The 27,397-nt window shown below is 45.0% G+C and overlaps 1 protein-coding gene across 3 annotated transcripts in view; it reads right to left on the minus strand.

Moving 5' to 3' along the window:
- Nucleotides 1–27,397, minus strand: part of NHERF2 (NHERF family PDZ scaffold protein 2) — a 320,949-nt gene that overhangs the window by 82,651 nt on the left and 210,901 nt on the right. For 2 of the 3 annotated variants that reach the window (XM_078664854.1, XM_078664853.1), the window contains exon 3: nt 23,773–23,952. The exons of the other annotated variant lie outside the window; for it this stretch is intronic. In XM_078664854.1, the coding sequence (XP_078520980.1) occupies nt 23,773–23,952 (180 nt within the window). The remainder of the gene's footprint in view (nt 1–23,772; nt 23,953–27,397) is intronic. 3 annotated transcript variants of the gene reach the window in all.

Below are 27,397 nucleotides of genomic sequence, written 5' to 3' on the forward strand. Positions count from 1 at the left end.
AAGGCCACTAAGTCAAGTAGTATACTGTTTATATTGTGAGAAGTGTGGGAATGCTAGTTTGTTTCACTTGTGTTGCTGCTGACAAATTCCAGAATTTTCTGTCCAATAAGTTTTCAGAAAATCTGTGTTTTTTCACTGTTTGATGTCTGTAGAGCATTCTGTGTTATAAAAATAGTGAGACCCACGTAAGCCACACCACAGTGGACTTCATAGTCTGTCTAGTTTTTAAAAATGTCTAGGGTTGGGTGCTAGCAAAGACCACAGGCTTAAATAGAGCAACTACTCTGATCCCAAGAATCAATTTAACTCAAGGCAAAAGTCTTGACATTTCAATTGTGTGTTTTAGGGCCTCTTCTGTTCCCAGCAATAGGCCCTCCCACACAAGTAGGATACACTTTCCAACTGTGCGTATCGTGGGAATGTTGGGTGGTAGGACTTTTGTTATTCACCGCAGATTCTGGAACTTTCCCTTTGAGAAATGTGAGGACATTTAGTGATACCATCCTGGACTCCTCAGGGTCTCTATTTTTCAACAAGCATTGGCATAGCCAATAGGCCTCGCCTTTGGAACCTTATAAGTATTTCGTTATGTAGTACAAAATCCTTGGAGCAACAACATCAACTGTTGCATGGCTAAAAACGTATAAGGTCCCAAATGAGAGAACTCCAGATGGCGCCTCGGGCACTGAAAGCTGGCAGCTGTGCACGTTCACACTCGCGTGAACGCAAGCAATAGGCCAGCAAAAGCCGGTGGATATCACTTTGAAAACCCACTTACTAAAAGGCGAGCAAGCAGCGAATGTCCTACTCTAGGCTCGACCTAAAAATGTCTAGGGATGGTAGTTTTTCCTGAGTAACAGCAAACCATGTGCCCATTTTAAGCATTGTAAAAATGCCTACGGGTTGTGATTTACCCTTGAGGGACATATCAAAGTAACGAAAACCTACACTGGCTCCTCGTCAACAAGAGGATCAAGTTCAGGCTCCTGACCCACGCACACAAAGCTCTCCACGACATGGGCCCCGAATACCTCAACAACCGCCTCAAGTTCTACCCACCCGCCAGCTCCGCTCCGCCAGCCTCGCCACTGTCCCGCGGATCCGTAGAACCACCACCGGAGGAAGATCCTTCTCCTACCTGGCTGCCAAGAAGACGTGGAACTCCCTCCCCACCCACCTACGTCTGACCCAGGACCATCTCTCCTTCAGGAAACAACTCAAGACCTGGCTATTCGAGCAGTAGCAGCACCCTCCCTCCCCCTCCCCAGCGCCTTGAGACCCTCCCGGGTGAGTAGCGCGCTCTATAAATATTCTTGATTGATTGATTGACCAAAATGTGAAACTTTTTTTTCATGAAAACAAAAGAAGTGCTGGTTACGAAAGTGTGGATTTTTCCACATGAAAAATGGCATAAACAAAAGGTTTACTGTGTGAATATCTACATATTCCCAAATTTCAGAAAGAGGCAGACTACGAAAAAGATTTTTCATCATCAGAGTTTTTGCAATTTTCTATGTGGTGTTAGCTTTTCCTTTTTGCTTATTTCTACGTGGTTGTAGTTGGTTTGGGGAAAGAGGCATAAAACTGGAAAACTATATATTTATGAAAAATAGACAACATTTCTGATTTCAGCAAGGGGTCATTTGTGTAATTTGCGCCCAAGGTTTTCCTAAAGAAAAGAATTTTGTAAGTAACTAATTGTTGGAATTTTATGCTTTTTTTGCTATTCAGCATCACCAAAGAGCACAGGGAAAGCCAAAAGGTCGGCTGTGTTCAAACGCTTTTGCCAAAGATTTTTCTTTTTTACAGAAACACACACTAAGTACAAATGGTATGCTGAGATGTGGGCTTCATAGGCGACCCGTGGCCATAGGATTTAAGCTTCACCCCACTAGTTCATTAATGTACTGGATATCGGCCCAGAGTAATTATCGGTCTTTGAGATTACTTCAAGTAGTCCACTAATAACTTTTTGTTTTTGAACTTCAAGTAAGCCAGGGGAGCACAAGTTCTCAGTGTTTGGTCTTTACGTACCGGCAGAGCTTTAAGAGGGATGAAAAAACTGGGGGGGAGGGGCAATGTAATTAAGGGTGTGGCCTAAAACACAAGCTAAAAATCTGTACTTCGAATAGTGTGCCGCCCCACTGGTATTTTGCTGCTTCTGTCCACTTATCCAGCTATTTAACACAAGTAATATTACACCTACAAGTAAGGTTTTGTCAATGGTTGTAAATTGCATAAGATAAATTAGCAATACCCATTATTTTATTGTATATAATATTGAGAATGCTTCCGTTCTTGTGGGCGAGGTTGTGGCGTAAGGCTAGAGCTTCTGACTTTCGAGCCTCACATCAGCTCAACATCCTGCGACTCAAAACATGTGTGTGCTTGTGTTATGTAACTGGTGATCGTGTTTGCTCCAAGTTTGAGGTATATAAAACTGAAAAAGACGTTTTTTTGAAGCTACATCAAAAGCAGTCACGTATGGTACTATCGCAGAGTTAAGCTGCTTTTGAGCACCGGCAGGACCCAGCCCGCTTAAAGCACTGTGTACCGGAACGGCAGAGTTACCTAAAAGAGAGGAAAGGATAGGTTGACAGCCGATTCCTTCGACCAGCAGATCAGATTTTACTGACAGTGTCTCCAGCTCAACTCGACCTCAGACGGGACTTGGATTTCTGCTGGCCACAAGGCTGTGAAATTCAATTGGTCGAGAGAATAGTGGCCTTCTTTGCCCTCTAAGGTTGCTTTGTAGATCAACAACAATAACAATAATACTCCAGTAACGTGAGGGACGTAGCCAGCGCTTGCATGATGGCGGACTTCTTCCCTTGAGCTCCGGACCGACGGCCCTAATCTGACACTATCCTACACGGCACAAAGGCATCTGAGCTGCCCTGTGGGTGCAGCTCCCTCAGGGTCCTGCGTCGAGGCGTAAGTGCTCGTGGATTGCCAAGGCCACTGGGGTGGTCCAAAGCTTGGAGGAGTTGGTTAGGTTGTGCATGCCGCCAGGATTTGGAGCTGGCGGGCCAGACAGTGGGGAGCTCCCTACCTCTTTCTCCCTTCCTCCCTCCTCCTGCATGCCGCAATCCTGGCTAGAGTACCAGGAGGTGGAGAAGTAGTGGCCCCAAGCTTAAACATCCTTCATAGCATCGAGGGTATAGGACAGAAGGCGTGCCTTCAAAACCTCAACATCATCTCTTACGCGGATGACACTCAACTGATCCTTTCTCTCACCAATGACCCCAGCACCGCCAAAACTAACCTACACGAAGGAATGAAAGAAGTTGCCGAATGGATGAAACACAGCCGTCTGAAACTGAACTCAGATAAAACAGAAGTCCTCCTCTTAGGTACATCCCCCTCTGCATGGGACGACTCTTGGTGGCCGGAAGCCCTTGGAAAAGCACCCATCCCGACAGACCACGCACGGAACCTAGGCGTTATCCTGGATTCTTCACTTTCTATGAACAGACAAGTCAGCGCCGTCTCCTCATCCTGCTTCAACATTCTTGGCATGCTCAAAAAAACATTTCGCTGGATCCCCACCGAAACAAGAAAAACAGTCACCCATGCTCTGGTCACGAGCCGACTGGACTACGGAAACACCCTCTACGCAGGTACTACCGCTAAACTCCAGAAAAAACTCCAACGAATCCAAAACGCCTCAGCCAGGATCATATTAGACATCCCGCGTAACGAACACATCTCTGATCACCTGAAAAACCTCCACTGGCTACCCGTCAATAAGAGGATCACTTTCCGACTTCTAACCCACGCACACAAATCACTCTACGATATCGGACCAGAATGCCTCAACTCACGACTGTCCTTCTACACCCCCTCCCGCCAACTACGTTCTTCCAGCCAAGCCCTCGCCACTGTACCTCGCAACAACAAGACCACCATGGGAGGTAGATCCTTCTCATACCTGGCAGCTAAAACATGGAACTCACTCCCCACTTACCTTCGCCTTACCCAGAACCACCTAGCATTCAGAAAGCAACTTAAAACGTGGATATTTGACAAGTAATCCCCCTCCCCTCCCTAAGCGCCTTGAGACCCTCTGGGTATGTAGTGCGCTATATAAATTCTTTGACTTGACTTGACTAGACGTTCGAGAACAGCTGTGGGGCGGCACGTGCCACCCAGTGACCTGGTTGGTAGGCCCAAGGCACTGCCCTCCTTAGTGGGCCCCTTGTTTGGATCCCTCCTCGTCACCTCCAGCCTACAATGATGGAGGACAAGACCATGGCCCCTCCAAACCGGCCAAAATGGACAAATCTTCCAAGCCCTACCGAGGGCCGGAGACTCTTCATTGGGGCCTGGGGGAACAGCAATGGCCCAGAAAAGGAGTTGGATGCCAGGAATTTCACCGATATCATCCTGCAAAAGATAATGGACACTATACATGCACTAGACATGGTACTTTGAGCTATCGAATGCTTATACTCTGCTGCTAATTTGCGCTTTTTGCACAGCCATATGCACCACTGGTTTTAAAATTGTTCTAAACTGTGTAGTCAATTTCTTGCCGACCCGCAGTGCCGCCTGTTAAAGCGAGCCCGCCTACTGAGGGTTGGTGTTTTAGTTGTTCCGCCTCCAACGACAAATACAAAGCTGGCTCAACCATGCAGTGCGCCGTCGGCTTGCCAAAGGCGCGCCCAGCGCCAGAACCCCTGGTCAATTTACCGGCTATAGGTATTGCCAGCAGCACCTCCTCGCTCTTAGGAAAGGAGAGTGCCATGCCTCTAACTGCTGGAAGGGGGAGCAAAAGTCAGAAACATATGAATGCCCAGGTTGCGGCTTCTGCTTTACCCCACCAACCCGTGCCGTGGGCAGGGACTTAAATACACAATACACACGGAATAAGGTCATTTTAAAATGCAAGGAAGTCCAGGACCTCAGGCAATCTCGCCAGCATAAGGCGGGTTCAAACTGTGGTCAGACAAGTAAGGTGGAGAAACAAGCGCAAAAACAAACCCTGTCCTGTCTGCTATTAAATACTCGATCACTTGTAAAACATGAATTTCAGTTTGAATGCCACCTACAGCTAGATAAGCCGGACATTGTCTTTTTGACAGAGACAAGGACGGATGCAAGCTCAGACCCCGACTGGAATCTGGCCCTTTCCTCGGATTATGCAGTGGCAAAACAAGATAGGACGGAGGGTAGAGGCGGGGGCATAGCCCTGATCCACCGAGATCACCTAAAATTGCGTTCTGAGGCCTCTACGCTGCTCCCGGCAGAGGCGTTAGATTTCTCATTTAAATTAAAGGATTGTTCTACGTTCCAAGGGCTTCTTGTATACCGGCCCCCTGGGCCTAGAACTGCTTTCTCGCAAGCTCTCCTGAATTTCTTAGAAATATGCTTGGACTAATACTCGCTTACCATTCTGGGGGATTTTAATCATCATCTTGAGTTAGAGAGTAACCAAGACACAGCTAGACTTTTCGATATTCTTGCAGGGATGGTCTCACCCAAATAGTGTCTGAACCTACGCACTCGGCGGGCCATACTTTAGATGGGATCATTACAAATGACCCAGAAAGAACTATGACTACGACCCTACCTCTACCCTGGACTGATCACAGTCTTTGAGGTAACGAAAATTAAGCCCAGCCGTCCGACTTCCATCCATGCGATCAAGGAGAAGGTCCGGAAATTGAATAAGATACAAGGGGGCGATTTGGAACATGCTCTGAACTCTGGTTCGCCCACCTTGGCCGGGGACAATGATATAGCGGCTGACCAGTTTGATAACTGGATCGGGTAGCTGTAAATGGCATTGCTCCCGAAATAAACAGTTAAAAGAGTCTCAGCAACTGCACCCTGGTATGGCCCTGACCTTAAATGCATAAAGATGAATTGTAGAAGAAGTGTACAGACTTGGAGGACTGACTACAGCTCTAAGCATAAGTCAGCTTATAATGCAAACTTAGAAAAATATAAGAAGGCCATCATCTAAGCTAAGCAGGCGTATTTTACTGCTAAAATTGGGGATGCTATAAATTCCTCCAAGGAACTTTTTAAAACCGTTCACACACACTAGCCAAACCACAGAATACTGCTCAGTTCAGACCAGATCAAGCTTTTTGCAATGGAATGGCTAACTTTTTCTAGAGTAAAAGTGCAATTGATCTATAATGACCTTCTAAACTTGGCCACTGCTACTTCGGGTAGCCACACTCCTACCATAGAAGCCTGGGCAGGACACTGTAGGCTCTCACGTTTTAGGGCACTCACTCTGGAGAAGGTCCATAAACTCATATTATAAACAAAATTGGGTTCCCTGAATGATCCCTGCCCTCCAGCCATATTCCAACTAGCATCTAAGACTATCAGTATACATCTTACCCCTTCTTTGAACTAGGTCTTAGAAACCGGCCAATATCCCAGCGCTTGGAAAAAAGCCTGTATTAGGCCAATTCTCAAAAAACCAGCCCTTGATCCTATAGAAACCAAAAATTACTAGGTTACCAATGACTGCAAAAATCCTAGAAAAAGCTATAAACAAGGAGTTGATACAATACCTGGAAGAGAATAACCTAATGGACTCGACACAACATGGTTTCAGGCCCCGTCATTCGACGGAGACAGCCCAAATACTAGCCACTGAGGGGATTCGGAAGATAGTTGATGGGGTGCGCAGAGCGGTCCTCCTCCACTTAGACCGGTCAGCTGCATTTGATACCGTGAACCACACGGTGTTGGTGCATAGGCTGAGGGATATGGGAATAGAGGATACCGCTCTAACCCTCCTCTCCGCTTTTTTAGAAGGGACCAGAACATTCATTGGGAGAATCTACAGTCCGAGACCTTTCATGTCCCGCAGGTATCTGCCTCGTCACCCACCCTTTTTAATATCTACTTTTCCCTGTTGGCCAATCTGGTCAGGAAACACTGCTTTTCCTTGATCATGTATGCCGATGATTCACAGCTCACAATATTGGTATCTGAACAACCGGAGCTGGAGGCCAGCAGTTTTCATGCATGTCTGAAAGACATTATGATCTGGATGAGCCAAATGTTCTGAAAATAAACACCGACAAAACGGAGTTCCTGGAGTTTGGTAAGGGATCCTCCTTATGGAACAACAGCTGGCGGCCAACGGAGGCGGGAGACTGCACTCGCCCTGTCACCAAGGTTAGGAATCTGGGTGTCATCCTTGATGATCAACTCAATCTCTTGGCCCAAGTCAATCAGCTGACCTCCTCCTGCTTTTTCCTTTTGAAAATACTGAGGAAAATGTTTCCATTCATTGCACACAAACTCCAAAAGGCCGTTGTAGTGGCACTCTTTCTTTCTAAATTAAATTACTGCAACGCGCTCTTTGTAGGAATTGACAAGGCACAGAGCAAGAAGTTGCAATCCCTGCAAAATGCTGCAGCCAGATTGCTCATGAACATTACCAAAGGTCGCCCCACATCGGATGCCATTAGGACTTAACACTGGCTCCCAGTCCAGCAAAGAGTCGATTTTAAGTCCCTTTGCATGGTGTATAAGGCCCTCCACGGAGGAATCGCCGAGGAGATACAGAAGTTGTTCTCTAGGTATTCACCCATCAGAACACTCAGATCCACTACGATGGGCCTTATCTGCATTCCAAAAATCCGTAGGGTAAGATATGGGGGTGGGGTGGGGGGGTGGAAACGCACCTTATATTTTTGTGCGGCCAATCTATGGACCAGATGCCGTCCACACTTCGACTCCAACCTAACCTTCGGATGTTTAGGAAGGAGCTGAAAACATGGTTATTTTCTACGATTTAATGTCTCTCTCAGTCCTATGTACCACCATCAGCGCCAAGACGCCATGCCATTCGAGCGCTTAATAAATAACAATTCAAATTCAAATCAAGGGTCCCAGATTGCTCAGTTCACAGAGACATTCACTTACTGCAACAGTATCTCCGCCAAGTGGTAGACCAAGTCATTGAGGCGGAAGGGCGGATCTGTACTGTGGAGGACACACAGGGGACCCCGCATACTGATCTCCGAAAACCAAGTAATTCGGAATTGTATGTGCGAGTGGATGACATGGGGCGGTACTGCCGCAATAACCTGAGATTTGTGGGGTTCCCAGAGGGAACAGAGGGGGATGACAGTACTCAATTTATGTAGCAATTGTTCCAGCGGCAGCTCCCGGATCTCTGCTTGTCCTTTGATCGAGAGGGCACACACAGCCCTGGGACCATATTTACCTCTTGGGGCACCACCAAGCACAATAATGGTCTGTTTTCTCAACTGCAGAGACCACAACACTGTACTGCATGCAGTGCGACTGAAGGGAGGCTCAAACATGATTCAGTGACTGTTCTGATCTTCCCTGACTATACTCAATTGGTGCAGTGACAAAGGCAATCCTTTGATAAGGTGAAATTGAGAGCTATGGGCCTATATTATATGTTGCAACTCCCAGCTAAATTGAAAGTCCTGTTTAATGACAAGGCACACTTCTTTGAAACCCCAAAACAGGCCTGGGCATGGTTGGGGGAACTGTCCGGGATTTCCGGGATGATTGCACCGGAGGCCCGGGCATGGCAACTTGAGTTGGCCCCAAAGGAGCAGCAGAAACAGATGCAACTCGAGTCATGCCCCAGAAAGTTTAGAAAGGCGGACCACTAACAGGGTGATGGGATGGAGGGGGGAGGGTGGGGTGGGGGTGAAGGGAGATGGTCCGACCCACGGGAGATGGACTTGGAATCCAGGGAGGAAGGGGGCTTGGGGACCAAGACTCAGTCAGGGAATCATAACTCATTCCTGGGAGTGTCACCAGGAACACTTTAAATACAGCTTGCAGGGGAAGAGCAAGCCATTGATTGGTGGGAGATTGGTAGGAGACTGGTGAGCAGTGGTACTGGCATGGGCGGGAAACGGGGTCGCTTCAGAAGACATGTTTAGGGACTGATTTAGTCTCAGATTGAAGTACGTACCATGTACTTGGCCCATCTGGGATCCGGCTGTGGGCCCATATTGGGTTCAGGGTGTGGCTTCCTCAGAGATTACGTTTTTTTTGCCTCATTTGTTTTGATTTCCTCAAGATATTGGGATGGTTTGTTTATATAGGAATGACAGATGCTTCAAGGGTCGAAGTATAGGGTGGGAGTTGTTGGGGGGTGGGGGAAGTGGGTTGTTTTTTTGTTTGGTATGCTTTTAGTAGTTGTTCTTTTGTTCACCCAAAACCGGAAATTAGCGGTCAACAAGTGCATTTTGTCCAAGATGGCTAAGAACCCACCGGAAGCACAGAAGGGTAAATTTGGCATAATATCCTGGAACGTGAATGTCTTGAATAATAAAATGAAACGTAGGGTGGCTAGGTCATATGCAAGGATGTTCTCTTATTGCAGGAGATGTACTTATTGGGCAGGCGTTTTGGGTTGAGTCGTCATGATTATACCAGAGTCTACCACTCTGGATTTACTAGGTAGGTCACGAGACGTGGCGATTCTGCTGCACAAGGACATTCTTGGTCAGTGTAGCAAGTTGTTATGGACGCCCAGAACAATATATTATGGTGACACGTATCCTGGAAGGAAACCTGTGATCTATCATGAGTGTTTATTCCCCCGTCACATTGCTTAAAGCTACACTATCCGCCCTGACTCAGCTCATGCTCAAAACCACAGCGGGAATGACAATAATAAGCGGGGACATTAATGCTGTAGTGGACCCACTTCACGACATCACTAGGTCGATTCCGTCCCATCGCACATCCCACTTCCAGCACTTGATATTGATGACGCAGCTGACCAATACCTGCCAGAAACACCACAGGACCACTCGACAATTCACGTACTTCTCTCCAGTGCATGCCACACACTCCTACATTGACTAGTCACTTGTCCAAGTAGTGGAACGCAGAGCGGTGGCTGCATCGTTCATTCTCCTACAGGGCCTTAAGGGTCACGCCCCCATACAAATAAACAAAAAATGCACACGCCGGTGGAGACCTGGGATATGGCGATTAAACGCCTGGTGGTTGTTCAATAACCGTTGACTATTTGAGGGGGAGGATAGTCGAATATTTTCAACCTAATAAGCACTTTGTCTCCTTGGCCACAAACGTCTGGGAAGGCTCAAGACAGTACTGCTTGGCTCCACCATGGCCTATATCAGGAGATGGGAGGAAGGTTAGAACAGATCTAGAGTGTCAAATTCAGTAGTTAGAGGGGAGGAAAATGGCCCCTCTGGCTCCAGACTCCGAACGTCTACTCCACCGAGCCATATTGACGCTAAAACAAAAACTCATTGACACGGCCCAGACAGGAAGGTTCTATTCATAAAGTAGACGGTATGATCAGGCAGACAAGGCAGGGAAAATGCTATACTGGCTGGCAAACAAGGAGTATGGCTTTAGAATTGTCTCTGCAGTCTGTGATGCAACAGGCGCGTTACATACCAACCCCCTTGCGACAGTGGAAACTTTTGCCGCTTTCTACAGAGAATTGTATAGCTATTGACGACTCACTTAGGAGAACGCCCAGAAACTCATCCTTAGCGACCTCCCCATACGCATGTTGACCATGACTGACAAAGCGGAACTGGACCGCCTGATCATGGAGGGGGAAATACGAGATGCCATAACAATCGCGTTGGGAAAGACCCCATGTCTCAATGGCCTGCCTGTTGAGCTTTTCATAAAATATGCCTCCTTACTGACACCACATTTAGCTGCATAGTTTCATGAGGCATATAAACGCTCATGGTTGCCCTATGATATGTGAGGGGTGGTAATAACGGATTTCCCTAACCTTCTAAATGCCCAGAAATTTGCACCTCATACTGGCTGATTTAATTAATTAACATAGATGCTGAGCTCCTAGACAACATTCGAGCTCCTAGACAACATTCTAGCCCATAGACCACATTAAGTAATACGGTCTCTGATCCATGAGGACCAGATGTATTTTTGCCACACAGTAGCCAGGGCGCGGGAGCTGCACGTTTGAGTGACACTGGTTTGCCTGGACTTAGAAAAAGCATTTGATAAGGTCCACAGGCCCTTTATGCACTAGGTGTCATCTACAATGATTTTTGTCCCCAGCGTTCAGCATTATGTTGCTACTCTTTACACACAGCTGCGTAGAGAGAAGCACAAGGCCAGGATGCCCCTCTCACCCTTACTATTTGTAATTTCAATACAACATTTGGCAGAGTGGGTCCTGTGGATGCTCAGCTGAGGGGGATGCAACGGCGCCCGGGACATGAGAATAGGATATTGCTATATGCAGATGATATGCTGCTCTATATACAGGAGGCAGATGTCTCGCAGCAGAGGTTGATGGAAATCCTTAACATTTACGGTGATGACTAGGGTCTGCGGGTAAACTGTCCGAAATTAATCATTTTCCCTATTGCCAGAGATATTCCCACAATACCGACTATCCGGCAGTTGCAGGTTGAAAGAAAACATTTTCGGTATTTGAGCATGGAAATAACCATCTCTCATACCAGAAGGTGGGAATTGAATATCAGTACCTTGCTGGGGGACATGAGGAATACGTTCCGGTCCTGGAAGTACCTGCCTCTTTCTCCGATGGGTTGAGATGCACTCTTTAAAATGATGCTTCTCCACATCCTATTGAATTTTTTTCAAACCTACCTGCACATATTATAACATCAGTTTTTTTATGGCAATGCAGTTGGAGGTGTCTGGTTTTCTGTGGGCAGGGGCAGTACTGCGGGTCTCGTTTGCGAAGTGCCACTGCTCTCCATACGATGCTGGCCTGGGTTGGTCAGATGTACAACTTTACTACTGGGTGGTACAGTTGATTCCCATTAATGACTGGTTGCATAGTTAAAGGCTGGATCTCCTGCATAGTTTGGATTTACCCTGGATAGAACTCCATGCACTGCTCCATATGCTGTACGAGGATAAAAAAAAAATTCCCTCCCAAGGTTACTAGAATACCTCTTATATGCTGGAACGCTGCGTTGAGATCCATCAGGTGTAAGAGCACCGTAACAGACGCTATGCAGCGATGGCAAGGTCCAAGGTTTCTACAAGTGGGGGGCCTACAAGGCGTCAGGAAGTGGGACCTGGGGGGGGCGTGGCTAAGCGCCCGATCCGGATGGCGGTGCGGCGGTGAGGCTCCGTCCGTACCAGGGCCGACTGGCGGTTCGCGCTCATCATTCCTTACCGGAGAAGCAGCGCCAGACATGGGACAGTGCCAGGATTCCGGTGAGGCACCTCCCGCCGGGGCTTGAAGCCTCTAAACCCGCACTTCCTCATCTTCGTTTCGGTCGCGGCTTTGACACGGCCGCGACCGCCATTTTGTCTTCTGAAACGGCGCTGTTCGCCTGACGCGAACTTTCTACTCATCTGCACTCCAGCGCCATGAAGCTTCCTGCTTTGTCCTCACCTTCCCTACCAACATGGGGACAGCTTTTAGATCGATTCAGGTGACTCTCCTATGTTCGTTGGCTCCATAACTGGCAAATAATTTGTTTACTGCATTCTCCTCAATAGGAGCCGCCATTTTGTACTGCGCTTCTCCAGCCTGCAATTCCCTTGCGCTTTAAAATAGGAGTTGCCTTTCTCTTTTGGCCACTTTGACAATTCTCTGGTGCCACATTACTCCATTGACTAATTTTTGGCTCTTCTCTACGTTCTACTACATTTTTTTTTTCTCTGCTTTTTTGGGCGCTGTTCCCTTCTACAACCTCTTTTCTTCCTTTAGACTGTACTCGTGCGCCTTCTACAATTCTTTTCACGCACGTTTACATGGCGAATAATCCCAGCAGAACCCCTAAGCGCAATTACATCAAAAACTCCAAATTATTCTCAGCGCTAGCTCACTTGGAAGCTTCCTCATCTTCCAGCGCCAGTGACACGTTATCTACTATGGATGTTCCTCCACAGAATCCTTCTAAAACCACTCCGAAAAGGTTAAAAAAGAACCCACCTTCTCCCACGAAATCATCCTCAGACATCTCCATGGAATTGTTACTTGAGGAGATTAGAGCATTGCGCCCCTACATGGAAGAGACTAACGCCAAGCTGCAAACGCTCACCGACAATTGGTCTCAGATGGATGCCAGAGTCTCCAATGTGGAAAAATCTGTCTCCTCTCTTCGGGAATCAGCCACTAAAATTCCCCACGTGGAATCGCAGTTGTCCTCTCTTCAGAAGCAGGTGGAGGACCTTGAAAACAGGAATAGACGTAATAATCTTCGTCTCTACGGCCTGAAAGAAGGTTGCGAGGGGACTGATCCTATCACTTTCTTCAAGTCCTTTTTGCCCAAGCTTCTGCACCTACCCGAAGGCACTACGTTAAATATTCAACGTGCTCACAGGCTTGGTCGACTCCCCTCTTCTACTTCTCCAACTGCAAAGCCTAGAGGAGTCATAATGTATTTTCTGGAATACACAGATCTTTGGAAGGTCCTCTTGGCTGCTAAAGCTTCTCCACGCCTAATTTGGTCTGATTCTACTCTTTTCTTCGCCCAGGACTACGCCAAGGCCACTGCAAATCGACGTAAAGCCTTCCTGGACATGAGAGCGGATCTTCGATCTATTGGAGCAAGATATGGCTTATTTCATCCTTGTTTATTCAAAGTCACCCACAATAATAAGACCACAACCTATGAAGATCCAGTACGACTCCGCAGTTTCCTCAACTCCTGTGGTCCTGCTAACATGGAGTTCTCCAATGCCGGCTCTTCATCCTCATTTCCTCCGTGACTTTTCACGCTGTTGCCATTGGATTTCCTGATGCCTTGTTAACCTTTTACCCATGTTTCTTCGTTGTACCGATTGTTACTCCTCAACCATGTTTTTGACTAGTCCTTTTTGACTAGTCGACCCTCGTTGTTGTTTATTGCATTTTTATATGTCTGTTTTACTCTCACTGTTTTTTCTATGATGTCTCCTTTCACCTAACCATGCTGTTTCTCCTTCTTTTGCAGATCCCTATTTAGCGCCCCGTCATGTCTCCCTGGTTGGATGTTTCATTGCCCCGCTTCCTGCCCTCCGTTGGTTGGCCTTACCCCCCTCGTCTCATCTTCGTTTTCATCCCTCTCATCCTCCCTCCGGATTTTGTATCCTTATCCCTTCACCCTTGTAAGTATCTACCCGTTTTCCTTGCCTAGCTTTGACTCTCCTCATCATCGTTCGTTGGTTTTGTACAGTTAACTTGTCCTTGTCATGTTTCTTCTCCTTGCCTTATTTTCTTTATTCTCTTGGTTGCTTTTGTTTCTTTCTTCTTCTCCTTTTTCCTTTGCATTTTCTGTCTACCTTCTTATGCTTCTCCTCTCCAATGAATTATCTTCCTTATGGTCTGCTTTTCTCTCTTTCTCACAACTCACTTATCCTACCAAATCGCTCCTTTTCTTCATCTGGTTTCTCGATATTGATTTTCTTAATGTTCTCACACTATGGCTCTTTTTCTTTTCTTCTTATTCATTATACCAGTCTTCTCCATTGACTCTGTTTTCTGCTTCGGTCTTTTTCTGTACTACTTTTGCTCGATTCTCTTTTATACTCTTATCTATTCCAACACTTTCTTCTCCTCCTTTTTCTATTTTCCTTCTTTCTTTTTCTTCTTTTTTCTTATTTCCAGAATTTTATGAGGCTTTCTTTTGTTCCCTATTTACATTTTCCCTTTTTAATTATTCTTGATGTCAGTACGCATTGTTTCTTGGAACGTTAAAGGATTAAATTCACCCATTAAGAGGCAAAAGATCCTTTCCCATTTAGCCAAATTGAATGTAGATGTCGCCTTTTTGCAAGAAACCCATCTCTCTGATACCGAGGCTGCTAAACTCCAAAGAGGTTGGGTGGGGAAGGTTTTTTCAGCTCCTGGCGATGGTAAAAGAAATGGTGTTGCATTGTTAATCCGAAAGTCTTTTTCTCATTCTGTATTACACTCCGAATTTGACCCTGATGGCAGATGGTTATTTGTTAAACTCTCCTCAAAAGGTGTCCCTTTTTCCCTGCTCAATGTCTACGCCCCCACAGGTGGGAATCCTATTTTTTGGAAAGCATTTGCCTCTCGCATTACTGAATGTATTGATGAAAACTTTATTTTGGCAGGCGATTGCAACATGCCATTGGATCCCTTTTTGGACAGGCACTCCAAATCTTTTTTTGTTCCTAACAGATCCCAGAAACTTTTTACACAACAGAAGCTAGTCGATGCTCGGCGAATATGTAACCCGACCAGTAAAGAATTTACATTCTATTCCCCGGTTCATCACTCCCAATCACGTATTGACTATATCTTTCTTTCTCACCACATGTCCCAATCCCTCACTCAGGCTGAGATTGGCCCCATTATTTTTTCTGATCATGCCCCAGTTCTCATTAACATTGATATTTTACCCAAATCCACCGGTCCTAAGAGATGGCGTTTCAACAATACCCTCCTTCTTGATCCCAAATTTACTGCTTCATTTATTGAGTTTACTACCGAATTTTTTCTCATTAACGACACCCCCTCCTTAGCCACTCACACCATTTGGGACGCTTACAAAGCTGCGGCCAGAGACTTTATCATCAGACATGTTGCCGCAAAGCGTAAACTTGCCCGTAAACGCACCAGTGATCTTTTATCTCAGATCAAAGCCCTAGAACATTCCTTTTACACTTCTCACACCCAGGAAAGTTTAACAGCCCTTGTAACTGCGAAAATGAATTATAACAAACAGTCTACTGAGGATGCATCGTTGTATTTATTGAAATCCAGTTCGAAATTTTATGGCGGGAAGAATAAGGCGGGGAAAGTTCTTGCCAATTATTTGAAAGTTAAGCAAAACAAATTGAATATTGAGTCTGTTTTTGATGTTAATTCAATCCTGCAACATAAAGATGCTGATATATTGGAAGAATTTTCTCGTTTCTACTCTACACTCTATTCTTCTGAAACTCAACCATCTGATCTCTCTATTTCCACTTTCTTTACAAGCATCCAACCTCCTCCCAACTTTCCGGTTGATCTAGCCTCCCTTGAAACTCCCCTTACCATTCGCGAATTACATACTGCACTTCACTCCCTTAAGAAAGATAAAGCCCCCGGCCCAGATGGTTTTACGGTCGAATTCTATCAACACTTTGCTACTCTTTTGTTACCCAAACTACACCTACTCCTGGACTCCTTCAAAACCAGTGGTGCTTCCTCTGGCACTTTTTCAGATGCCTATATTTGCATCATACCAAAGGAGGGGAAGGATACTCAACACTGCAAGAATTACAGACCGATATCGCTTGTCAACATTGATTACAAACTGTATGCCAAATCCTTAGCCATCAGATTAGATCCTTTTCTTCCAGATCTACTCGGCCCCGAACAATCAGGATTTGTTAAGGGTCGCTTTATTTCCGATAACACCAGACTCCTCTTTAATGTTCTTTCTAAATCACCGCGATTTAAGGACTCCCTAGCCACCATTGCCCTAGATGCCGAAAAGGCATTCGACAGAGTAGAATGGTCTTTTCTTTTTTCTACACTAAAATGGTTTGGGTTTGGTCCTAATTTTATTTCCCTCATTTCCCTTCTTTATGCGAATCCCAGAGCGGCGGTTTGTGCCAATGGCCTGATATCTTCATTTTTTCACCTTGGCAGAGGCGTTAGGCAAGGTTGCCCTCTTTCCCCTTTTCTCTTTAACCTTGCCCTAGAACCTTTTCTATCTAAGTTACGTCAGAACCCAAACATTTCTGGCTTCCCTCTTTCTCATTCGCAAATCAAGTTAGCTGCTTATGCAGATGACATTTTACTCTTCATTTCGAACCCCTCTGTCTCCATCCCAGCTTTCTTCGCCGAAGTTATCGTTTATTCTCATCTTTCTGGTTATAAGCTGAACAACGACAAATGTGAAATTCTTCCCCTCACCAAATTCACCTTCAAACCTGATTTTGCAACATCCAATTTCAGATGGAGTCCGACCCATATAAAATACCTTGGTTTGCATATCACTCCTTCCATCCCAGATACTATCTCATTATGTCTCACTAAATGCACTCAAAAGTTATCTGACCTCACCTCCAGATGGCATCCCCTATACCTTTCTTGGTGGGGCCGTCTTGACACCATCAAGATGATGTTATCCCCTATTGTCCTCTATACCATTTCTAACATTCCTGTCTCCATTCCTGTTAAATTTTTTACTAAAATCAATAACACCTTATCCTCCGTTTTATGGTCTGGAAAGAAATCGCGCATGTCTTTATCGCGACTACGTCTCCCCAAATCAGAAGGCGGGGTTAATTTCCCAAATTTTCCCGCTTACCATAGAGCTTTTCTCCTGAAACAAGCTTCTATCTGGCTTAAAGATCCCACCGAGCCTCTTCCCCTTTGGGCTGAATTCGAGCGTCTTTCTCTTTCTCCCTTTTCCTTTGCTGAATATCTTTCCTTCTCTCGCAAACCCCAATTCTTGTCCACTCCAATTCACAAATACACTGCGAAACTACTCCTGGCTTCTGCTCCAGTTCCTCCCTCCTCTATCACTGAACTTCTCACCACCACTATCTGGTATAATAATAGCATTCTTATTAACCTGAAACCTTTTTACTGGAAAACTTGGAGGCAGCGCGGTTTAATCTGGGTTTCCCAACTTTTTACTGGGAATGTCTTCACACCTTTTTCTATTCTTAACCGAACCTTCTCTCTTCCCTCCTCCTTTATCCACAAGTACGTCCTACTTAAGAATGCAGTTATGTCCGTATATGATTCCCTTTCTCATTCTTCTCCACCTGCGCTCTCTAATACTCCAATGTCTTCTTTACATTCCCAAGTGCGCTCCAACCCTTCAGCATCTTCCATTTATCACTCCTTCCACAACCCTCCATCACCTCGCCCAAAATCTACCGTGGAAGAGCAGTGGGAATCTGAACTTGCTGTATCCTGGTCTACCTCCCTCTGGGATAAAATTTGGACTAAGCTTCGCAAATCCTCGAGAGCTGCCTCTCTCACACAAACACTTTTCTTCCTTTACAATCGACTCCTTTATACACCATCTCTCCTTCATAAAAGATTCCCCTTGGTTCCAGATCTTTGTTGGTCCTGCTTCGCCCCCAATGCCACGCTTTTTCATATGCTCTTTCTCTGCCCTCTCACGCACGCATTTTGGACTAAAGTATGGGACCAAATCAATTCTATTTTCCAGACTTCTATCCCCTTTTCTATCACTGACATTTTTCTTGGCTCACTCTCTTCTTCCTGGTCTGTAGTTGAAACAAATGTTCACATTATTGATTTGTTAATAGCTATTGCGTTTCAACAGATTACTGTTAATTGGAAAAACTCAAAAGGTATTACTTTCAAAGCGTGGTGGTTCAATGTGTGTTATAATCATAGACTGGATACTGCATTTGTTTATCCCCTTACCCTGGCCCCAAAAAGACATGCATTATGGCTTCCCATCACCCTTTATTTGGATGTCTGTGCCGAGCGTTCCTCTCACTTACCCCCATTTCAGCAAGAAGTTTTGAAACCCCCCTGAGCCACCTTTCGTTCCTTCTTTTTCTCTAGTTTTATTTTTCCGCGCGTATTTGCATCATATCCCATGTAACATAGCCTCTTATAATGTATGTTTTACACTTATAGCCTCATTTACTTTTTAATTTTTCCTTTTTCCCTTCCCCCCTGCTCTCTTTATCTTTTGATATTTATTGTGATACCCTAGTCGATTATACTTTTTGATGATGATGTATTTCATTTCATTCTTTGTAATAACAACTTTGTTTCTTTTAATAAAATTCTACTTGAACTGAAAAAGGAAGTGGGAACTGAAAAAGGAAGTGGGACCTGATCGGAATTTTAACACTGGGGGATTTGTGGTCACATTATCATATAAAACCTTTCAGGTCTTGCAGTCGGAGTTCTTGTTACGTGTCTCGCAGTTTCATCACTACCTTCCACTACGTCAAGCCTTGGCGGTCTATGGGGAAAAAATGTTATGCAATTCAGGATATCCTCTCCCCAGAGGACAAGTTTAATATCATTAAAATTAGAGAAGAAAGGAATTTCTCAAATGTATCAATCTCTTCTACACAACGTTTAAATATCTACACATGTATTAATATGCTCCAAAACACCTTTGGCAAATGGGGAGAAAGCTAACACAAAGCTGTGAAAGCGGTCAGGAGGTAGAGCGGGATTTCTTCCAAGTGATTTGGTTATGTCCGCTCACACAGCATTACCAGAAATCTGTATGTTGCATTCTGGGGGAGGTGATTGACAGGGTGGTTCCTGGTGATCCCCGAATGGCAACACTGGTACTGGAATTTCTGGGGGGCCAAAAGAAGAGAGGTAGCATGACATTAGTGGGATGCAGTGGCCCCCACAGTGAATGAATTGACGAGGGGCAATGACGTTTGCACTAAGGTAGAGGAGTTGGTCTATAAGGCCTGGGGTGTGAGTACCAAGCATAGGAAATATGGTGTACTGGTGGAACTATGTCCCTACATGGGATATGGGCCCTCTGGTAGAAGCGATGCTCGGTGATTGACAAGGCTATTTGAGATGGAATTTGGAAGTATGTACTATCGTGCTTTGTCATCTTTCTAAAAAGCTCTGTGTTGGTGCAATCTTTGATAATAATGTTGATACTGAAAATCCAATAAAGAGAAATATTTTTTTTTTTATTCCAGTAATGTCTACAGAAAAAGCACAGTCACCCATTTCTGCTATATATAACCCTTTTTAAGCGCCCCAACATTGGTTTGCTCTTTTCACAACCTTACCACATAAGTATGCAAGTCGGTGATAATCAGACCGCCATGGATGCACATGCATCAAATGCAAGGGGTAGCGAAGACAGCATCATACACCTCTTGAATGACCGAGTGTACAACTTCTCCTTTTCTTGGTAGCTACGGCCCCCTTTGTTTCCGAGGGATTAAGGAGAGGGCAAGAAAACATGTCTTTTGGAGCGGAGCCTTGGTAACCGTCTGTTCTTGCAGCGGAGTACCACAAACAGCAAGCACAAGCATCATGGTGGTGTTTAAGCCTACCATGTATGACTGCTTGAGAGAGAACCTAAATGCCATTCAATGGTGAGGTCTTCCAGTAAAAATATTGTCTCTTGTAGATTAGGGTGCCTCCTTTTCTGGATTATCACGGAAGGCACAAGACCATTTAAAAACCTCACGGACTCTTGCAGGTTTGATTCCCTCTCTTGCCGGGTTTTCCCAGAGGACACAAGACTGTAAATCTTCACAGTCACTTAAAGATCAAGGTGCCTCTCCTGCAGGGCTATCCCCGAGGGTGTAAGACTGAACAAATTCCCAGTCCCCTGCAGATCCTGATGCCTCTTGCAGGGTTATCCCCGAGGGCACAAGACTGTACACAAATGGATCTCCTATATGTCAGGGCACCCTTTGCAAGGTTATCCCAGAAGGCACATGAGCCTCTATAACCATGGTACATGAATATACATGAAGAAGGAATCTAAATTCCTGCTGGTCCAAATCTCAACTTAAACTGAAGAAACTGATTTCAGGGTATCGAGGGAGACTTTCTTCTGGACCACACACCAAGAAGCGGCACAAGAAGTTCAAGCAGAACATAACTGACAAAGTACTGATGCATTTAGGACTATATGGCACGTATACACTGCATTCCAACCACAACCTATGCCATGCGATATTTCCTGTCACCATGTAGATGATACAGAATGGCGATGCTGCGATTCTTGGCAGCTACTTTTGCTTCTTCAAACCAGATGAATAGCTGTTTAGGGCTTCAAAATCAGACTTGATAGGTTAATGATGTGCACAATGGAAGCAGGGGGGTATGGAAGCCATAGGTTCTATTATATTCCTTTTTGTATCCTTTATTTTCTTGCACCTTAGTGGACCCACCGAACTCAATGACCATATTCTTAAAATGTGTTCTGTTACACTTTATTTGTATTTTGTTACAAATTAAGTACTGCGTGTAAGGGCCAGAACCCTCGTCAAGAGGCCACTGCAGCTTGCACCACCCATTGCCCCGGTCAGCGCAGCTAATGACAGAAACTACACAAGTACTGACCATCGCACTCCTACATGTGTGACAATTCAGACTATTTCAGGTCTCCCAGAACTAGAAGAATGGCCTGGGCCACAGGCATTATTCCTTTTTAATGTATCTTGAATTATTAAAATTGTTAGTTTGCTTTTCTCAAAATTAGACAGACAGCGCCACCATGTCGTGGACTATCATTAGTGCTGGTGTTGGGAATTAAGTGCAGGAGCCGAGCACCAGAAACCACCGGCTCAAATTAAGCACTGAACAAACATCTCATTAGAAACAGCTTTGCTGACATGCAAGGTGCCTATTAGCTATTTTCCGGGGAAAACTACCAGATACAATTACTCTCGCTTAACCCATGTCCCAAGTCCACACACAGAAAGGTTGGGTAGATTTGTGTGGTATGACTCTCCCTTTACGAACATGTTCAGCACTTTGAAGTACTGAACTGCTGAGTACATTTTGCAAATCCATATGTACAAAATTAATGAAACACAGCAGTAGTACTAGCAAGAGCTTTATAACATTTTTAACAACAACCAAACTCCTGAAAATATGACTGTCTTAAACATAAAAACATCTCTAGGCTGGCTCCGTACCAGGAAAAGGGTGATAGGTCCTAGAAACCTCAGACAATTGCTAAACTGAAAAGTTTAATTAATTTAAAGAAAAGGGGAAATTTAAATAATCAATCCGTTTGTTGTAGTACTTATTACTATTACAACAAGCGGAGTAGAGAAGTGAGGAAAAATACAGAGCTGAGGAGGAAAGGTGACTGACAAGCAAAGGAAACGCGGGAGAGAAGACGAGATGGACATATTAAAGGAGGACGGCAGAAGAACAGAAAAACCACTAGAAGGATAACTTTAAAATTCCGGGTAGCTTGATCACAAGCAGCACTGCTCTCAGTGCCTGGATACCCTTGCGGGTGATTAGCCACGCTCTATAAATCAGATTTTGATTTGATCGCATACTATCCCCTTTAACATTCTAGGATATGCAGCGTCTGGCCGTGTTGCCTTCCTCGCCCTAACTTTTACAAGCATTCCTCAACACAGCATGTTGTTTTCAAGAGTTTAATCAACAATGTGGGTGAGGAGCGCACACTATTAGTGCAATAACAGACTTGCCATTTTTTGTCTAAGACCGCTATGCATTCATTATCCAGCAGCACTCGCAATATCTTGTTTCTTTGTCTCCCCCGACAGCTTTGACTCGTGGCTACAGAGTAAGTGGACGCCCTTTATAACCACACACTCTTTTTTTGCACTTTGGTGATGGGTGTATGACAAGTTCCTGAATAACAAGAATGTGTGATTTACATTGACTATAATGTTGATCCCAACGCGCATCATTTGAAATGTTTTCTTTTTTTTCATTGTTTTCACAGAATACCCCTGATGAAGGGACCAAGTGTTCCGAAATGCATTGGGTTCTGCAATGTATTGCATAAAAAAGTTTTTCTTTTGAACTGCTAATTCTGTAGAATAGTGTTTGTTTTGATGCTACATATCTTATGATTGATTGTATATTAAATTGAATTGAATTGATGGTAAATTGTATTAAATATTCATGTTAAATGCACACAGTTTAATCAGTAGTGCGTGTTGATGCCCTAGTTGCCTTTTGGGACTAGGCCACTTTTTCTGTTCTCAAGAGTTTGCCACTGCGTTTCTATTTCTGCAGCGCATCTGAAGCCTCAGCACCAGTCTCAGATATAAATATACATAAGTACAAATGTATCGAAGGGACAGATTCTTAAGTCCCTCTTTGTAGCACCACCGAGTGCATGAAGTCTCTCATTAGCCTACTGAAGAACGCTGGGCTCTCTTCTTGACACGTTCTCCCGCCCTCTCCTGCTCTCATTAACATCCCTGCTCGCCTCCACCTTCCCACATTTAGTTAAATACCTACATGGTGCTGCAATATCAGCCCCACTTAAAGGTTTACCTTCTCAACCTTCCAATTTTTTCCACATGCTGGCAGAATAAAAGCAGTTCTGTACCACCATCTTTAATTTTCTTGCCTACCACAAAGATATTAAGTCTCGACAATCTGCCGGTCAGTGTTCCTGTTTTTGAGAGCCACATCTCCCAATGCCCTTTGTAAGTAGGTTATCTTACTCACTACTCAAGGAGCACCCTTACTGTTACTGGCTGACAGCAGGAAGTACACTACCGAGTGAAAATCTGACCCTAAATAGGACGCCTTCTAATAATAGCCTGGCCCTATATATAGTACTTCCTACCAATAGTATTCTTCCTGCAAACACTCTGACCCTGAACAATATATAGTCCTATATAGTACTTCCTGCCAAAGTCTAGCTCTGCACAGCATTCTTCCAGCACTCCCTCTGGCCCTGAACAATATACTTCCAGCTGTCACTCAGACCTCGAACAGAGTACTTCCTGCTAAAAGTGCTGAAAGCAAACGGAGTACTCACTCACCACAAACTGATAACAGTCTGAACTACAACCACATACCAACCATTAACGGATTTATAGGGGCCCTCTGGCAGGCAGCAGAGCGTGAAAGCAAATAAATAGTTTGTATTTTCCATTCAAGGTTGTCTGACTATTTGCAAGCACCTCGGTGGAGCCGACACATAGGTAGCAGCGAAAGATACCACTTTCATGCCTGTCCTCTAGCCTGGTTTGTGGTCCAACATGCATATCTACGAAAACCAATTACACGGGAAAGAAAGATCAAGCACAGAGCAACCAATTCAGTGTCCAACTCAAACAATGTGTTATCCCCCTTCAAAACATTTGTAACAGAAGATTTTTGCTCATGCCACTGGTCAGCGGAGTGCAACTTACCTCAACTATTTTATCTTGTTGCTGCAGCCCAGCTCTTGCAGCCGGAGACCCAGGGTCTACAGAGCGGATGAACTGGCCAGGCTTGGACTTCTCACTGTGAAGGTTAAATCCATAGCCATTCGGGCCCTTCTTCAGCACACAGAGGCGAGGGTGGAGGTCCTTCATCTGTCCATTCACATCCTAAGACGAACAGAACACACCTTTGAGTCGCTGGACTTCCAGGTCATATTTTCTTTTGAAATTACAAATATATGCATGCATTTATATGCTTTTGAACATTTCTGCAAGTGTTGCTAAATCTGCGGTCACCTCATCACTTACAAAGTTCACAATTTTTTAGGGAACACAACTGTTGCGGACACATTCTTGAAAAATATACGAGCGTCGTGCTTCTTGCTTTTAGCATCCACTCTGTGGGAAAGTCAACTACAAGAACCAGTTCCTAACAAGGGCTAAGCAGCTCCGTCTGCAAGGAGAAAAAAGTGCCTTCTATTGGCAGAATTCTCAGAGAGGGGTAAACTTATCTCTCAGCTCGAAAAACCAACTTTCACCAGAGGAGCAGCCCTTCACAATGTGGTACTAACTCTTCCCAGCATGAGACACCAGCCTCTACCGGACAAATCAGCTCTTCACAACATAGCACCACCTCCTCCCATCAAGAGAAACCACCCTCTACCAGAGGAACCAACTCTTTGTAGTGTGGTACCAACTCCCTCCAGGTCTGGAATCCTTCTTTACAAATGAAACCAGCACTTCACAAAGTACTAACAACCGCTTCTAGTACTAGAAACCAACCTCCACCGAAGAAAGCAGCTCTTCACAAAGTAGTAACAACCGCTTCTAGTACTAGAAACCAACCTCCACTGAAGAAAGCAGCTCTTCACAAAGTGGAACCAACTTCTTCCACTACCAGAAACCAACCTCTACTGCAAGAACCATTTCTTCACAAAAAGGCCAACTACTTCCAACAGGAGAAAGCAACGCCTATAAGAAGAAACCGCTCTTCACAATGTGGTACAAACTGCTTGCAGTATTAAAAACCACACTCCACTGGAACCAGTTCCTCACAATTGAGGAACAAACTTGTCGAACTAACCTCTCTTGCTGGAAGCAGCTCTTTGTAACTCAGGACAATAGCTCCGCCACATCCAAAAAACATCCCTCATTGGTGGAAAGAGCTCTACGGATACAAATAACCAAGGTGTTTCCAGTGGTAGAAACTTTTTCCAGTGACAAGCCACTTCTTCTAGCAGGTGAACTCCTGCTATCCACAGTAGGACCGATCAGTTTATTTAAGAGGGCTTGGGAGTCGTTTGGTGACATCAAAGAAATCCAATAAGCAGCAGATGTAGACATGAGGTGCATGGATTTGTATGGGAAAGCACCCATGGACAGGAGTTGACAGCCCCTCCTGCAGCCACACATTCCTACCGAGCAGCTCTACTGAGCCCACAACTTGCTCCCCGGGATGCTAAATGTTATTGCCACCTCGATGTGACTGATCGTCCTCTCCCAGCCACCTCCCTATGACCACACCTGGTGTGTCAACTCTGAATGTTCAAGATCCTCCCTCTGACACCCATTTTCAAACATGCACAATCTATCCCATCCTTGACCTGGTAAATGCCAGATGCCCTGCATGCACCTCATATTTTCAATTTCTCACCCCCTCCCAAAAACGTGTGATCTTGAGTTTCCATGCGCTTGTCCCGTTTTAGATCCGATTGAGATATGTATAGATATATATAGCTATAGAAACAGTGGCACTTCTGCGATTAAACGCAATTCCTACTGCAACAAGGAACTGGATACTGTGCTTCTTGGAATTACGTGATTTATTTCATGTCACAGAAAACTAACACATCACGGGTGGCCAACGCATTTCGACAACACCTTCCACTGGACCAACCAACACAATACTGAGCAGGCTTCATCAATGGTTCCACTAAATTGTCATTTGACTTTGCTTCCGTCCACCAAAGCATAGGCCAATGGTTCAGACTACTTCACCACTGGTTCCCTTTACTTTGGGAGACCGCATTTTCTCACTACCTAACAAATAGTTGCGTATTCTATTTTCACTTTTCATTGGCCCTTGCAATTTCATCTTTTGCTCTGTTCATTTTTTATGTTTTTTATTGCAATCTAACCCTCGGTGGTTTAAAACAGTCCCAGCATCTGCTCTTCCCTTCCCTTCCCACCATCTCTCTGTCGCTCACAATTCCCTGCGACCTCTCTGTCCCAGACTCCTCCTCTTGATAGCTCACAACGGACCTTGCAGCTTTTTCACTCCGCATTCTTCGGTATAAGCATCTTATGCATTGAAAATAGAACGCACAGCCACCATGTGCATAAGCTGTAAAAAAAAAATTGCCTCATTTAGTGCTATAACCCTCAATTCCTTGCCTTGTATTGAAGCAGCTTAAACACTGAAGCCTCCGAAGCTGCATGAAAACAACTGATTCTGTGGTCAATAGCTATCTGAGACTAAACAAAACGTGGTTTAATACGTTTGCATAACATGTAAGCTGTGGTCACCATACTCATTCTGTTTGGTCACATATCAGTGTGATACTCATCTAAGTCATCGGTAGACCTCATTAGTTCAGTTAACTGTAGAGATGACCCAAATTGTTATTCCTCCCCCCAGGCCCCTAAAAGGGCCTAGAGGTGAGAAGAGAGAGTAGGTAGACAGATGCAGAATCGACCAATGTCCTATACCCAGCCAACTCAAATCCCATGCTTCCTCCCCACGCCTGCTATCCCCACATAGGAAATGTTTCCCATTAACGCCCCACATCCGACCTCCACCTCGGTCCAGGCCCATCACATCACTGTAATCAAGAGCGCAAAGCAGAATGGTCACTCTGCGTTAAATTGCTGTCCCTTTGTGAAAGCCCTGCCCGAATCTGCCCGTGAGAACACATCGCTTCCTCCAGTGCTCCCATTGCAGCACGCTGGGACAACCACTTTGCCAACGTCTTCCTGCGCCAGGGTTTTCACGAAGGAGTCGAAACATCACTACTATTTATCAGCATGGTCTGGCGCATGGTCAGAACCTTCAGGTCCTGGAAAATGACTGTTCCAACCATGACTGTCTCCCCACCACCATCCTCATTGTCACTCCACCACCATGACTCCAGCACATGACGCAATGTTATCCATCAAGGGAGCCTCATTCTATGTGGCTTCAGGAGTTTCGCTGGGAGGGAGCATTTGATTTTTACTTTGCTGAAAATCATACATAAAGCTACTGCTTTAAAATGTTTTTTTCCACTTGCATGAACTCACCAATAATTTCACCCATCCTATTAACTTTATCGGACACTAGAAACTAGAGGAAATACTTGCGAGCACAAGACTAACTCAATAACCAGCACACTTAAAAACAATAATTAATGATCACTGAACTAACCACTAACACTGGGATATGGAGATGCGTGTTACCCAACATAAAGTGCTTTAAAGCCTTCTCCGAGGTAGTAGATGGTATAGAATTACAGGACAATACATTGTTTAGCTGTTGGTCCATCCTCAAGTGTCGGCTGGAGGTTGTCAACAGTGAAATATGTGACACCCTGGCACCCTGGAGAGCTTTTTGTGTGTTTGGAGACACTTTTCAAGG

Source organism: Lissotriton helveticus, chromosome 10 (assembly GCF_964261635.1).
Source record: "Lissotriton helveticus chromosome 10, aLisHel1.1, whole genome shotgun sequence".
Lineage (NCBI taxonomy): Eukaryota > Metazoa > Chordata > Amphibia > Caudata > Salamandridae > Lissotriton > Lissotriton helveticus.